At 43.8% G+C, this 13,416-nt stretch overlaps 1 protein-coding gene across 4 annotated transcripts in view; it reads right to left on the bottom strand.

Annotated features, from left to right (window-relative positions):
• Positions 1-13,416, bottom strand: part of EEPD1 (endonuclease/exonuclease/phosphatase family domain containing 1) — a 126,873-nt gene that overhangs the window by 29,266 nt on the left and 84,191 nt on the right. For all 4 annotated transcript variants that reach the window (XM_053609709.1, XM_053609708.1, XM_053609711.1 and 1 more), the window contains exon 3: positions 12,735-12,786. In XM_053609709.1, coding sequence (XP_053465684.1) covers positions 12,735-12,786 — 52 coding nt within the window. The remainder of the gene's footprint in view (positions 1-12,734; positions 12,787-13,416) is intronic.

The following is a 13,416-nucleotide window of genomic DNA, read 5'->3' on the forward strand; positions in this document are numbered from 1 at the left end:
ATGGCATTACTATAAGTAAACACAGGTGATCTACAGAGCTGTAAGTATTGCTAAATCAGGTGTTCACCTTCCAGTGATGAAGCTAGGTAGGGGGTTATGCTTTGAATGCTTTGCTCTTGACACTGAAAAATTTAATAGCTTTATATACTAAAATGTAATGTACAAAGATAGTGAAATTCTTTATGGTTGTTTTTAAATTGCTAGACTTTTTTTAATATCAGAGGAGATGAAGCTGCTTTATTGGTCTTGAGTAGGACTTTTTTAAATGAATGGTGTCTGTCTGCAAGAAGGTTATAATCATGAAAATATTTATAACACAGGTGATCTACATAGCTGTAAGTATTGCTAAATTTTTCTAAATATTTATAACACAGGTGATCTACATAGCTGTAAGTATTGCTAAATCAGGTGTTCACCTTCCTGTGATGAATGCTTTGAATGCTTTGCTCTTGACACTGAAAAATTTAATAGCTTCATATACTAAAATGTAATGTACAAAGATAGTGAAATTCTTTATTGTTTTTAAATTGCTAGACTTTTTTTAATATCAGAGGAGATGAAGCTGCTTTACTGGTCTAGAGTAGGACTTTTTAAATGAATGGTGTCTGTCGGCAAGAAGGTTGTAATCATGAAAATATTTATAACAAAGTTTCACTGTTTTCTGGAAAAAATAATAAAAGCTGATTACATGCTGCTACTAAATAAATTAAGCACCCAAACCATCAAAATAGTCCCTGCCACATTCTGAAGTGAAGCAAAAAATTCTTGTTACTTCTTCCCCTCTTATTCACAAATATATCCATGAAAAGTAATTGCCTACAAGAATGCGTGGGTCAAGAGGAAACAAAGTGAACATTCAATACCTAGCAATTCCTTCTCCAACCAGCAGTTTTAGGCAAGTGGAGAAAGGGAGGGAAGACAGAGCTTAGCTAGGATATTAAAACACAATCTCACAATTTGTCATCAGGGAAGCTTCCCCAGGGGCTGGTGCAAATGTTGGGTTTCAGGCAAAACCTCAGAACGGTGTTACCTTCTCTCCCAGGTTCAAGCTTTTGGTCTGTAAATGCTGGCATCTTGCTTTTGTTCTGGGCGCTTTTGATGCCGAAGCATCCCCAGAGCTAGACACACTGGGAAGATGCTCTGCGACTCAACAGTATTCCACAGGCCCCTCCAACAGATCTCTGGCCTGTCCACTTGTGTGGACGGATACACCAAGAGGGCAGGTAATTGGGACAGTCCCTTGTGCGTGGAGTGCTGCTTTGTTTTCTTCCAACCTAATTAATTCTGCATGTTAAAAATGAGTCTGCACTTCATGGACAAGAATTCTGTAGGACAGGGTTAGGGCATGGGAAGGAACAGGCACAGTTGGAGTGTGGTGGGAAACCAAGTCCAGGACCTGGAAGGTGGTCTTACGTAAAGCTCTGAAGGGACACCAGAGCATTCTCCTGAATTTCTACAAGGATACAGCAAAATCTCCGAAACAAGGGTGGATGCTTTCCAAAAAAATCTGGTTAAACTCTGAACTTCCTTATTTCAATGCCTCCTGAAGGGTTATAAAAAAAATATTTTATCAGCTGTAGGTAGGAATTACTCATTCTAAATGCATACTTAACAATTTGACAGAACTCTCCACTGAATTAGTTTTTGGCAAAGCAAGCTTTAACGACCAGCTCAATCAGGATAATTTTGCCTGCTGAGAATATCCAGCATAAGTGTGTTCAACAGCTTAGCAAAAACCATTTCACCTGCCTGCCCTTCTGTTCATTAAAACTTACCAACTCGCCCAAATTTTGCTGAATACAAAGTTGTGCTCTCCAGAAATGAATGAATGAATCATTCATGCAAAGTCTCAAAATCCTCTAAAAATGTGAATTGAAAGTTTCTAACCAATTCATTGTTAGCATTTCCTGATAAGAGAGGCACTTGAAGGGTAGACTGAAAAAGGCAGGAAATTGCATCTAACTCCTGTCATCTTGTCTGGATGAGGGTTTGTACGAGGTGGTGGCTACATGCAACAATTTTGAAGTGATAGTAATGAGGTGGGCACATTTTCTTTCTGTTGAAAAGTAATAGAGCTAAGAGACTAATGAGGCAGGAGGGAAAAGTGATAGGATATATCCAAAGACAAACAGAGGCCCTTCCAGTACTGAAAAAATCCCAGAGCAGGCCTTCTTCCAAGCCAACAAATGGACTGGGACAACAATCCCAGTCCTTCAAACATTTTTTACCATGGCTTATGGCAACGAATAAATCTTTATATAGTAACCTGGTACATTCTATTTTTCTGCCTGCCATTAATCCATCTACCCACTCACCTACCTACCCACCCTTTCATCTGTGCATACATCCACATAAATATACATGTGAAATATATACATGTGTGTGTACACACACACACACACACACACACGGTGGCCAAAAAGTCTGTGTGCAATTTTAAATTGCACACTATTATAATTGCACATGAACTTTATGGCTATCCTGTGTGTGTGCATGTGTATACACACATGTGTATATGAGTGTATACAGAGAGAGAGATACATAGACACATATAGTCACCCCTCAGTATCTGTAGGGGGCTGGTTCAAGGACCTTCCTTGGTTGGATGCCAAAATCCATGGATGCTCAAGTCCCTGATATAAGATGGCATAGATTTACATACAACCTATCCACACCCCCCTGTGTACAATCACTTACAATAACTAGCACAGTGTAAATGCTATGTAAATAGTTGTTATGCTGTGTTATTTAGGGACTAATTACAGGAGGGAAAGTCTGTATATGTTCAGTACAGACGTAATTTTTTTAAAATAATATTTTCAATCCTTGGTTGGTTGAATCCATGGATGCAGAGAGTTGACTGCATACTGAAACAAGTGAAATTTCACTGGGTGAAATCCATTAGGCATATGTGTACCTACACACACTGTTGGATTCCCACAGGGTCACAGGGCTCTTGAAGCTTCTCCATGAGGCCCTCAGGTTCATACCTCTGCATCCTGGGAGAGGTAGGATTCATTTCTCCACCTGAGAAGTGTGGAAATATCTTCCCTCGTCCACAGAATAGTCGTCTTATGAGGAAATGTTTCTAATAGTGAGACAGATCAACCCCTGCCAGTGAGGCACAGTGCCCAGGGTCTGCAGGAGGGCCACAGATTCTTGGAGACTTTAGATAGCACTGTGTCTCCTTAGCACAGAAACAGCATCCTTCAGTTTTCTTTCTGCAGCTTATGGTTTGATTCTGCATTGTAAGGGAATTATCTAGTTTATGTAATGTCTGTAGAGACAGAGTTTCACTTTATGGCCCTCGGTAGAGTGCCGTGGCATCACATAGCTCACAGCAACCTCCAACCCCTGGGCTTAAGTGATTCTCTTGCCTCAGCCTCCCGAGTAGCTGGGACTACAGGCGCCCGCCACAACGCCCGGCTATGTGCTCCCATTCTTAATCCTTGTGTTTCTAGAACTATTTCCCTCCTGGGTAATTTCAGGCATATTTAAATTTCCCTAAACCTAAAATATGCCAGTACTTGCCCTTTTTTCAATTTGCTGTTACTCCCCTATTTCTCTTCCTTCTTTTACTGGTAGTTTTCTTAAATGTAAATTCTTCGCCTACATAGCAGCCTTCACCCATGCTCATCTCTCCCTAACACTTAGGAACCTGGTCTGTGCCTTTTTCTGGGATGAGTGCACGAAGCTTTCACCTGATATCTGAAGGGGTAACAGCCAAGCAGCACTGACCTAGAACCAGAGCTGGCAAACTTTCTGTGAAAGGCCAAATAAATACAGCTGGGCTTTGTGGGCTACACTGTCTATTGCAGTGACTTAACCTGTTGACACAATGTGAAAACAGCCACAGATAATCAGTTAAATGAATAGACATATTTGTGTTTCAATAAAACTTTATTTATCAAAACAAGTTGTGGGCCACATTTAACCTGTCGACTGACGACAGGTTGCTCTGATCCCCCTGATCCTAAGAGAAGGATCCTCCTGTGAAGGGTCTGGGCCACTCCATCTCTGTGTACCTCCCTGCCCTCTGGCCTTGTGTGCCCCCATCCTCTGTACCCCTCCCCCCACTCCCCACCTTCCTCCCTTCTGCTGGTGGCCCCAGGCTCTCAGCTAGTAAAGAGGAGCTGACAGGTAGCTGCAGCTGCCTCCACACAGTCAATCTGGAGCGCTGCATTCTGCTCTCCCATCCCCCATTTCTGCTCTCTATTTCTGCTCTCTGGCCCTTCCAAGGAAAAGGAGCTGGCTTCCTGTGGACAGGAATGTAGCCAGGAAAGTAATTACAATGAGTTTAATCATGATTAGACACTGAACTGGCTCAACTCACCATAAAAAAAACAAAAAGATACAGACATGTGAATACTGACCACTCAAGATGGCATTCAAATTAAGCTCTAACTATGTGAAGGACTGTGTGGGAGGACAATTAACTAAAGGATCTAAGGAATTTCATTCTGATATTTTTTAAAAGAATGATTTTTTAAAAAAAAAAGAGCATTTTAAAGTATATTTTTACAAGTTAGGATTCTTAAGGCAATTAATTTTGACATGAAGCCTGAAGGAAGGGTGTGTTCAATCCACGCTCTTCAGTCTTGTTCCTCTTGGCACCCATAACCACCCCGTGGACCTCCCACTCACCTGACAGTCTCCAGGCAGCCCTCAGACCACCGCACATTCCTTCAGCTTTGGATGTTCCCCAACAGCATCCACATCTGAACCCCAGAACCTCCCCCTGCCTCCCACGTTCTCTGTCCCTCCTGCTACAGGAGACCGAAACCAACTGCCCAAAGCTGTTTTGCTCTAAGTCACACTCTTAGAAGACCAGGGTTTTGGTTCTCCATCACCTGGACCTGCTTCCGCCCTTGGGAAATTCGGAGATAGAATGGTCTGATATGCCTGCAAAAGCTGCCCTACAGATCAGTGAGAGCTGGCTATGCTGAAGGGAGGGGGGAGATGGAGCTCAGTCACCGGGGTCAGCACACATTACCAACAACCTGCTGCAGGCCCAGGGGAGGGGCAACTTCACTGGTTTCAGTGTTCTTTCTGCAAAATGACAGGGTTGAATTAGGGTTTTTCTTTTTTCTTTTCTTAAGAGAGGAAAGGCAGGGGGCGGCGCCTGTGGCTCAGTGAGTGGGGCGCCGGACCCATATACCGAGGGTGGCGAGTTCAAACCCGGCCCCGGCCAAACTGCAACAAAAAAATAGCCGGGCGTTGTGGCGGGCGCCTGTAGTCCCAGCTACTCGGGAGGCTGAGGCAGGAGAATCGCCTGGGCCCTGGACTTGGAGGTTGCTGTGAGCTGTGTGACGCCATGGCACTCTACCAAGGGCGATAAGGTGAGACTCTGTCTCTACAAAAAAAAAAAGAGAGGAAAGGTCTTGCTTTATCACCCAAGCTGGAGGACAGTGGCATGACAATCACCCACAGCAACCCTGAATTCCAGTTCAGTTGATCCTCCTGCCTCATTCTCCCAAGTATCAAGGACTACAGGAATGGACCACCCTTCTGGGTAATTTCCTTTTTTATTTTTCATAAAGATAGGGTCTCTCTATGTTGCCTAGGCTGGTCCTGAACACCTGGCTTCCAATGAGCCTCCTGCCTTCACTTCCTAAAGTGCTGGGATTACAGGGACAAGCCACCAGCACCTGGCCTAGATGGTTTTAAATCTCCCTCAGTTCTGACATTCTGGGATTCTATACATACCATTCAAATGTAAAGCATTGTTGTTGTTTTTTGTTTGTTTGTTTTTTGAGACAGAATCTCACTTTGTTGCCCTCACTCTTGGTAGAGTGCCTTGTTATCATAGTTCACAGCAACCTCAAATTCTTGGGCTTAAGTGTTTCTCTTGCCTCAGCCTCCCAAGTAGCTGGGACTACAGGCATCCACCAAAATGCCCAGCTATTTTTTTTTTTTTTTTAAGAGATGAGGTCTGGCTCTGGCTCTGGCTCAGGCTGGTTTCAAACCTGTGAGCTCAGGCAGTACACTCGCCTCAGCCTCCCAGAGTGCTAGGATTATAGGCATGAGCCACCATGCCCAGCAGTAAAGCATTATTATAACTTTATTCCCCTTGGTATATAGTGTAATTTAGGCACAGAGCAAGCACTCAGTTATAGCGAAAACTAAATGAATCAAAAGTCCAAATTACAGTGAAAAATAGTTTAAAAGCATGTCATAACAGAGCTAAATCTCTGCATGCTCGTGTGTGTGTGTGTGTGTGTGTGTGTGTGTGTATTGGGGAAAATCCTCACCAATGATGGACACAAACAATTAGCATCCTTAGGTTATTCCCACACATCTGTGTGAAAACAGTTTATTCCCGGGTGGCGCCTGTGGCTCAGTGGGTAAGTCGTCAGTCCCATATACCGAGGGTGGCGGGTTCAAACCCAGCCCCGGCCAAACTGCAACAACAACAACAAAAAAAATAGCTGGGCGTTGTGGCAGGCATCTATAGTCCCAGCTACTCGGGAGGCTGAGGCAAGAGAATCGCCTAAGCCTAGGAGTTGGAGGTTGCTGTGAGCTGTGTGACACCATAGCACTCTACTGAGGGCGATAAAGTGAGACTGTCTCTACAAAAAAACAAACAACAAAACAGTTTATTCCCTATTTCCTTCTGAAAATTCCCAGGATGATATTAACCTCTAAAAGATTTTTTTTCTTTTTTTTTTGGAGACAGAATTTCACTCTGTCACCCTCTGCCGTGGTATCATAGCTCACAGCAATCTCTAACTCTCAGGCTCAAGCCATTCTCTTGCTTCAGCCTCCCAAGTAGCTGGGACTACACATGCCCAACACAATGCCTGGCTACTTTTAGAGATGAGGGAGGGAGATGTCTCGCTCTTGCTCAGGCTGGTCTTGAACTTCTGAGTTCAGTCAATCCACTTGCTTTAGCCTCCCAGAGTGCTAGGATTACAGGCATGAGCCACTGTGCCCAGCCCATTAACCTCTAATTCTAATGTTGCCCACCAGTAGGGTTCAGCTGGCCCTGACTCATCAAGGTCAATGTCTTTACTCCCAGGTTTGCTAATAAAATGCATACTTCATCATACACATAAACCAGAAAAAGAGGTCTCCAAGATCACCTGCCTCCACCCGTAGGAAAACTAGATTAGGAGCTACCCTCCACCACTGACCCTCCAACGCTAAGACAAATAGCAGCAGTAGCAGAAAGGACCCACAGGCATCTTGTCCTACACAATCCAGCAAACGGAGCAAGGGGGGATTAACTTCTTTAACATCTCGTGGGGCAGAACAATGTCAAGTTGGGCTTCATCAGAGAGAAGTAAGGAGGAGATAACAATGATGATGATACGATGAGGAGGACACAGCAGCAGCTAATTAGCAGTCAGGGCAGCACCAGCTGCTGTCACTCTGGCACTTACTACACATGTAACCTCTTTATTTCACACATTATCTCAATTATTGTTAAAAAATTCCTAATGGGGTAGGTATTACTGTGACTCTGAATGTTAAAAACAGATGCCTCCACCCGTAGGAAAACGGCATCTTCCTGCTACTGCTGCTATTTGTCTTAGCGTTGGAGGGTCAGTGGTGGAGGGTAGCTCCTAATCTAGTTTTCCTACGGGTGGTAGTCAGTAACTTGCCCAGTAGGTTCCTTGGCTAGTAAATGGCAGAGCTGGATCCCTCCCCCAACTCCTGTCTTTATCCTCAGAGCACGAACTCAGTGGACTTGTGATTGACAGCTGAGGCCTGACCTGGCCGGCCAGGGAGGGTGGGGGCCACACAGGCAACGTCCTGAGTTGGGTGGCCTGTTCACATGGGCAGCTTTCCAGGCAGGCGTTGGTCTCAGGTTGGGTCAGCCAGTGGCCTGCCCTCTGGCCCTCCCAGAGTGAGGGTGACCTTCAGCTGGAGTGACTGGCCAAACTATTGTTTGCAGCTTTGCAGGAAGCTGTTTGAAAGGGTCATTGAAGAATGATCTTTTTAAATCAAGCTGTACCAATATTTTTATTTCCCTTCATGCAATGCCATGTTTAAAAGCATTAGATGGGCCTATTTTGAAGGCCTGGGAAACAAGTCCCAGTGACTCAAGTTGAGAAAAACAAAAGCGTTCCACTCTCATAGCAAAGAGAACAGAGAGCTGCAGGACGGGTATCCTTCTTAGAGCAAGTCCTTACTCTTGGGATCTAAGGGACAAAGTAAAACAAACAAAAAAAATCACATCTAAATCCAAACACTTTTTCAGAGTAATGTCATATACCCTGAAACTTATACATCTAAGATCATCTACTCAGGGTTCTAACGAATTTTTGAAACAAGAAATTGGTGGAAATTAATCATTTGGTTTATAACACTTTTTAAGTAAGTGCAAATCACTGTCACAGGTCTGGGAACTGGTTCTATGTAGTGTTAGGGAAGAAGAGAAATTGAGAGAGAAATGTCCCCAACCTCTTTCCCAATCTATCACACCTAAATTAAGGTAAAAACGAGAATCCCACGGATCTACGTACAGAGTGTCTCTTGTATCTGTGCACTGGGCCTGTGTTCACTCTTCACCTCTTTTCAGAAGACATGATTTGACAATGAGTAGGGCAGGTGAAGCAGGAAAGCCCCCAAACTCAAAAAGGACCCCTGAAATTAGGCAGTGAAGAAACTATCAGAAAACCGAGTCCAAAAGGGAAAATTTCCTCTCCACACAATGTGATCAAAGATCAACACTGAAAAGCAAAGCCTGAGAGTTAGAGTGGGAAGGAACCACGGAGAGCAGCTCTACAGATAAGGAAAAGGGCCAGGACCTCCAAGGAGGGTCCTTGCCAGTTCCAGCAGCCCAGCAGCTGCCAGACTAGGAGGGGAGCCCAGCCCTGCTAAAAGGGAGCCTTCCTGGAGCTGACTCTGGGCTCTGCAGAAAACAGGAAAACCTCAGCACCTCTAAAAATGAATAGCTGGTCATTTTAAGGTAAAATACAAGATCATGATAAAATACAAGGCCTAATAGACGGAAGAAAAAGCACCAAAAGTCTTATTTTTATGAACACTGCTGCTTCTTTTTAGCCTTTTATATTATATTTTACATAATTTAAATATTTTCCTGTTCAGATTTCACCTATCGGTACATGTGAGAGAAATGATCCCTTTGGAGTAGCCCCCATCTTATCAGAGGGAGCCGGTCCCCACTGTTGGGACTGTCTGGAAAGGAGCGACCATTTATAACCACAGCAGGGTCTCGGAAGTTCAGTAATTACAAAACAGGCTGCAAGACAAAGGGGTTTGAGGTTTGCAGAAGGTGTGTCTTGCTGACGCCTTACTTGTTGGCTCCCCCTACAAATTAAGACTATTTTCTGAATGAAAGAAGTAGCAAACCAAAGATAAAAACTGGGTTTTTATGAATTAAAATGATAACATTTACTATTTCTCTTTAGATGCAAAAAAAAAAAAGAAAGAAAAGAAAAGCTTAGCTGGCTATAGAAGAAAAATTTGACATCTCACGGGTTCTTTCTGGCTATTATAGATGTAAATAACGGGGATGGTGGTGCTAAACTCTACAACAGTGTTTTTGAACCTTAGTTCAAATAGTCACCTTGTTGTAGCTTTCTCTGATGCAGGAAGTCTGGAGTTGGGGTCAAACTTCCAATGAGCTTCTGAGGCTGCTGGTCTGTGGACCACACTTTGAGTAGCAAAGATCTACTCTTGACAAAGAACTTTTCTTGCTGGCTCTCCAGTGTGTCCATCTGGAAGGGAACTGTACATCCTAAAGGTCTTTAGAGAACTTATCTTAGCCCAGCATGTCACTTGAACTAATCTCATTGCCAAAAAAATCATACCCTGTCAAACAATGTGTCATGTGTCACTCAGAATGCAGCTGGCTACCAAGCTCATGACAACTGCTTCTGAACTTTTCTAGAAAGGACTGCTACTTGTCTGGCACACGGGAAGCTCGACAAATGCCTGTTGCTTGAATGAATGACAGAAACAAGGAATAGAAAGAAGGAAACTGAGTGAACCTGGCTTCTGGCCAGCCCCTGCGCATACTGAAACCGTCCTGAGGCTCTCTATGGTGCTATGTGGAGACGGGGGTGAGGATAAAAAACCATCCTCAGATTTTGTGAGAGAGAGGAAGGGAGGAAGAGCAGGAGGAGGAGGAGAAGCAGCAGCAGTGGGGTCAGAGGGAGGAGGAGAAAAGACCAGGAGCCCCAGCTAACTTCCCAGGGTCAGTGAGCACCAGGCACAGACCACCCACTTAGTAATCTTAACCTCTCTGAACTGGAGATTATAATGATTTCCATTTTACTGATTGGGAAATTGAGGCCCAGAGAGGTAAGTAACCCAAGACACTCCAGTTAGGAAGGAGGAGGCAGGCTCAGGACCTGCTCCTGGGCAGTCTCGGCATTGAATTCTCAGGGCAGCACAGGCGGCTCCGCTGCTAATCACAGCAAGCCTGACCCCACTTGTCTGTTAGATTTTGCAAGCAGTTAGCCCTGGTGAACCTGCTTGGCTGTGTGGCCTCTCTAAATTAGGCAGTCACCTAGCTCAAAAGACCTCATCGATATTTGGGGGCCTCTATTTTTATTGTACTGATACACCCTAGTACTAGGGCTCCCCATTTATTGTATTATACTGATATACCCTAGTACTGGGGCTCCAGCTTTGTCTGATGTTTTTTTTTTTTTAATTGACGACTAAAACAAACTGTCACAAATACTAAGAAGAGAATTTTTTTGAGGGAAGGTTAATTTTTAAAAAGTTTCAAGAACAAAGACCTCTCAATACCCCCTTTACACAGAAGGATCAATGGTTTACATTTTGCCCCATTTGTTTGATCAATTCTGATCATCTCTCTCTCTTTGGCTCTGTCCAATATAAATATATCACAATTATTTTTTCCTGAATCATTTGAGAACAAGTTGTCAACATCATGCTCATTTTTTTTTTTTTATTGTTGGGGATTCATTGAGGGTACAATAAGCCAGGTTACACTGATTGCAATTGTTAGGTAAAGTCCCTCTTGCAATCATGTCTTGCCCCCATAAAGTGTGACACACACCAAGGCCCCACCCCCCTCCCTCCGTCCCTCTTTCTGCTTCCCCCCCATAACGTTAATTGTCATTAATTGTCCTCATATCAAAATTGAGTACATACGATTCATGCTTCTCCATTCTTGTGAACATCATGCTCCTTTAATCCTAAATACTGCAGTGTAAATTTCTAAGAACAAGGCCACTTTCTGCATGATCACAAACTAATTATCAACTTCAGGAAAAGTTAACCTTGATACAGTACCGTTATCTAATCTACTATCCATATCAATGTTGTCATTTGGCCCAATGATGTATTTATAGCCAAGACCCAGGGTGGTGTTTTTTGTTTTTTTTTTTGAGACCGTCTCACTATGTCTCCCTTGGTAGAGTGCCATGGAATCACTACTCACAGCAACCTCAAACTCTTGGTTTTTAAACTTTTTAAAAATTAACCCTTCCACAAACTCTTGGGCTTAAGCAATTCTCTTGCCCCAGGCTCCCAAATAGCTGGGACTACAGGTGCCCGCCACAGTGCCCAGCTATTTTTTGGTTGTAGTTGTCATTGTTCTTTAGCAGGCCCAGGCCAGGTTCAAACCCGCCACCCTAGGTATATGTGGCTGGCGCCCTGCTGACGGAGCTACAGGCTCCACCAGACCCAGGACATTTTAATAGCTGAATGCATATTAAGAATTAATACAAGTAATTAAGAATTAATACGAGTAGAGTGCTCTGGCATGTAGTGCCCGGCTACATTAACTCATTTGGTCTCACGTTGCCTCTCCGAGGTCAGGCAGCAGCGCTCTCCTTGGTTTCCCTGGGATGGAAATGAGGCTGAGGGGACCTCAAACACCAAGCCAGAGCTCAGACCCCTTCCTACTGAATATCATTGCTTGATGCTTATTTTAAAAACTTTGTTTTAGTGCCAAACAGCAGACTGACTACTAATACAAACATTTTAAATTCTAAAAATAAAATGATACCATTCAGGTGCTTAGGTCTCTAACCACTTTATGGTCAGCATTAGAGATTCTGATGAATACCCACAACGTGACCCCAGAGGAGCAGATGGTATGAGGTAGGGGCCCAATGGTGGCATGTGGGTACCTGGCCTCCTCAGTGCCTGCCCTGTCTGTGTTAGTTGGGGGGAGGAACTCCACTGCATACACTGAATTGGCAAAGGACCCCCAAGAGAGGGCTTGACTGAAAACCTGGAGGTCTCTTCCAAGGCACAGTGGAGCATTAGTTTAGGGGTAAGGAGGCAGTTTCCCAATCCTCCATAGTAGCCTAAAAAGGGATACAAACTCACAAACCTGCCTGTTACATTAAATGGAAAAGCACTGGTGTGGGAAATGAAATTACTGGGATTCATATCATCACTCTTCTATTTGACTCATCTGCCTTGGGCACGTTACCTAGTGGGCTTTAATTCCATCATCTCTACACCCAGATAGAAGGATTGGGCGGCCAGCATTGACTGTGGGTCATGGGAACCTCCAGCTCACAGTATTTCCAGGCACAGAAAGCCTTCCCCCAGAGAACAGCTCACCACAGGGTGAGCCTCTGCTTTGCACATGGGCTTAAAACAGCCAAGCAAGGTTGAGTTTCTAAGTGTGAGTAGACTAGAAGTTAGGTGGGGAGTTTACAAAGTAAACTGCCCTTTCACTAAAGGCTGTCTCTGGCAACACGGAGCTGAATTTTTCTTGTGTGTGACACTTTGCTCTCAAGTTCGTGAATGTGGGGTAGGAAGATCAAAATATTTACCTTTTCCAAGGCCTCTCTGTCAAGTAGTTCTTGCACAGCTAGAAGCTTGATGCTGTAAGAAAAAAGATCAAAACCACACTTGAAAACAAGTCATTTCATGTCACCAAGGATCATCACACAAGTCATAAGAACAAAAGGTCTGAAATTTCAGCATACATTTCTGTTGTCACCTCCTATCTTCAGGAGACCTTTTGTTTAAAACAAAAATAACCATTTCAAAAATACTGAACATGCTTCTAAACTGTAAAAATAATTTTACCATATGATCCTGCAATTTCACTTTTCGGTATATTCCCCAAAGAGCTGAAATCAGGAACTTGAGCAGATATTTCCCTACCAATGTTCACAGCAGCATTATCTGTAATGGCCAAAAGGTGTGAACAGCACAAATGTCCATTGACTGACGAGTGGACAAGCAGAATTTGGTCTATACATTCAATGGAATGCATCCTCAGCCCTAGAAAGGAAAGACATTGTGACACATGGTACATCATAGCACAGGTGAACCTTGAAGATGTGCAGAGTGACATGAGCCAGTTGCAAAAAGATAAGCACTGCAGCATTCCAATCCCATGAGTTGACTTGAGCTGTCAAATTCATGGAGACAGAAAACAGAATGGTGCTTACCAGGGCTTGGCAGAAGAGAGGAATGAGGAGATAGTGTTTAAAGGGTATGGAATTT

This window comes from Nycticebus coucang, chromosome 11 (genome assembly GCF_027406575.1).
Source record: "Nycticebus coucang isolate mNycCou1 chromosome 11, mNycCou1.pri, whole genome shotgun sequence".
Lineage (NCBI taxonomy): Eukaryota > Metazoa > Chordata > Mammalia > Primates > Lorisidae > Nycticebus > Nycticebus coucang.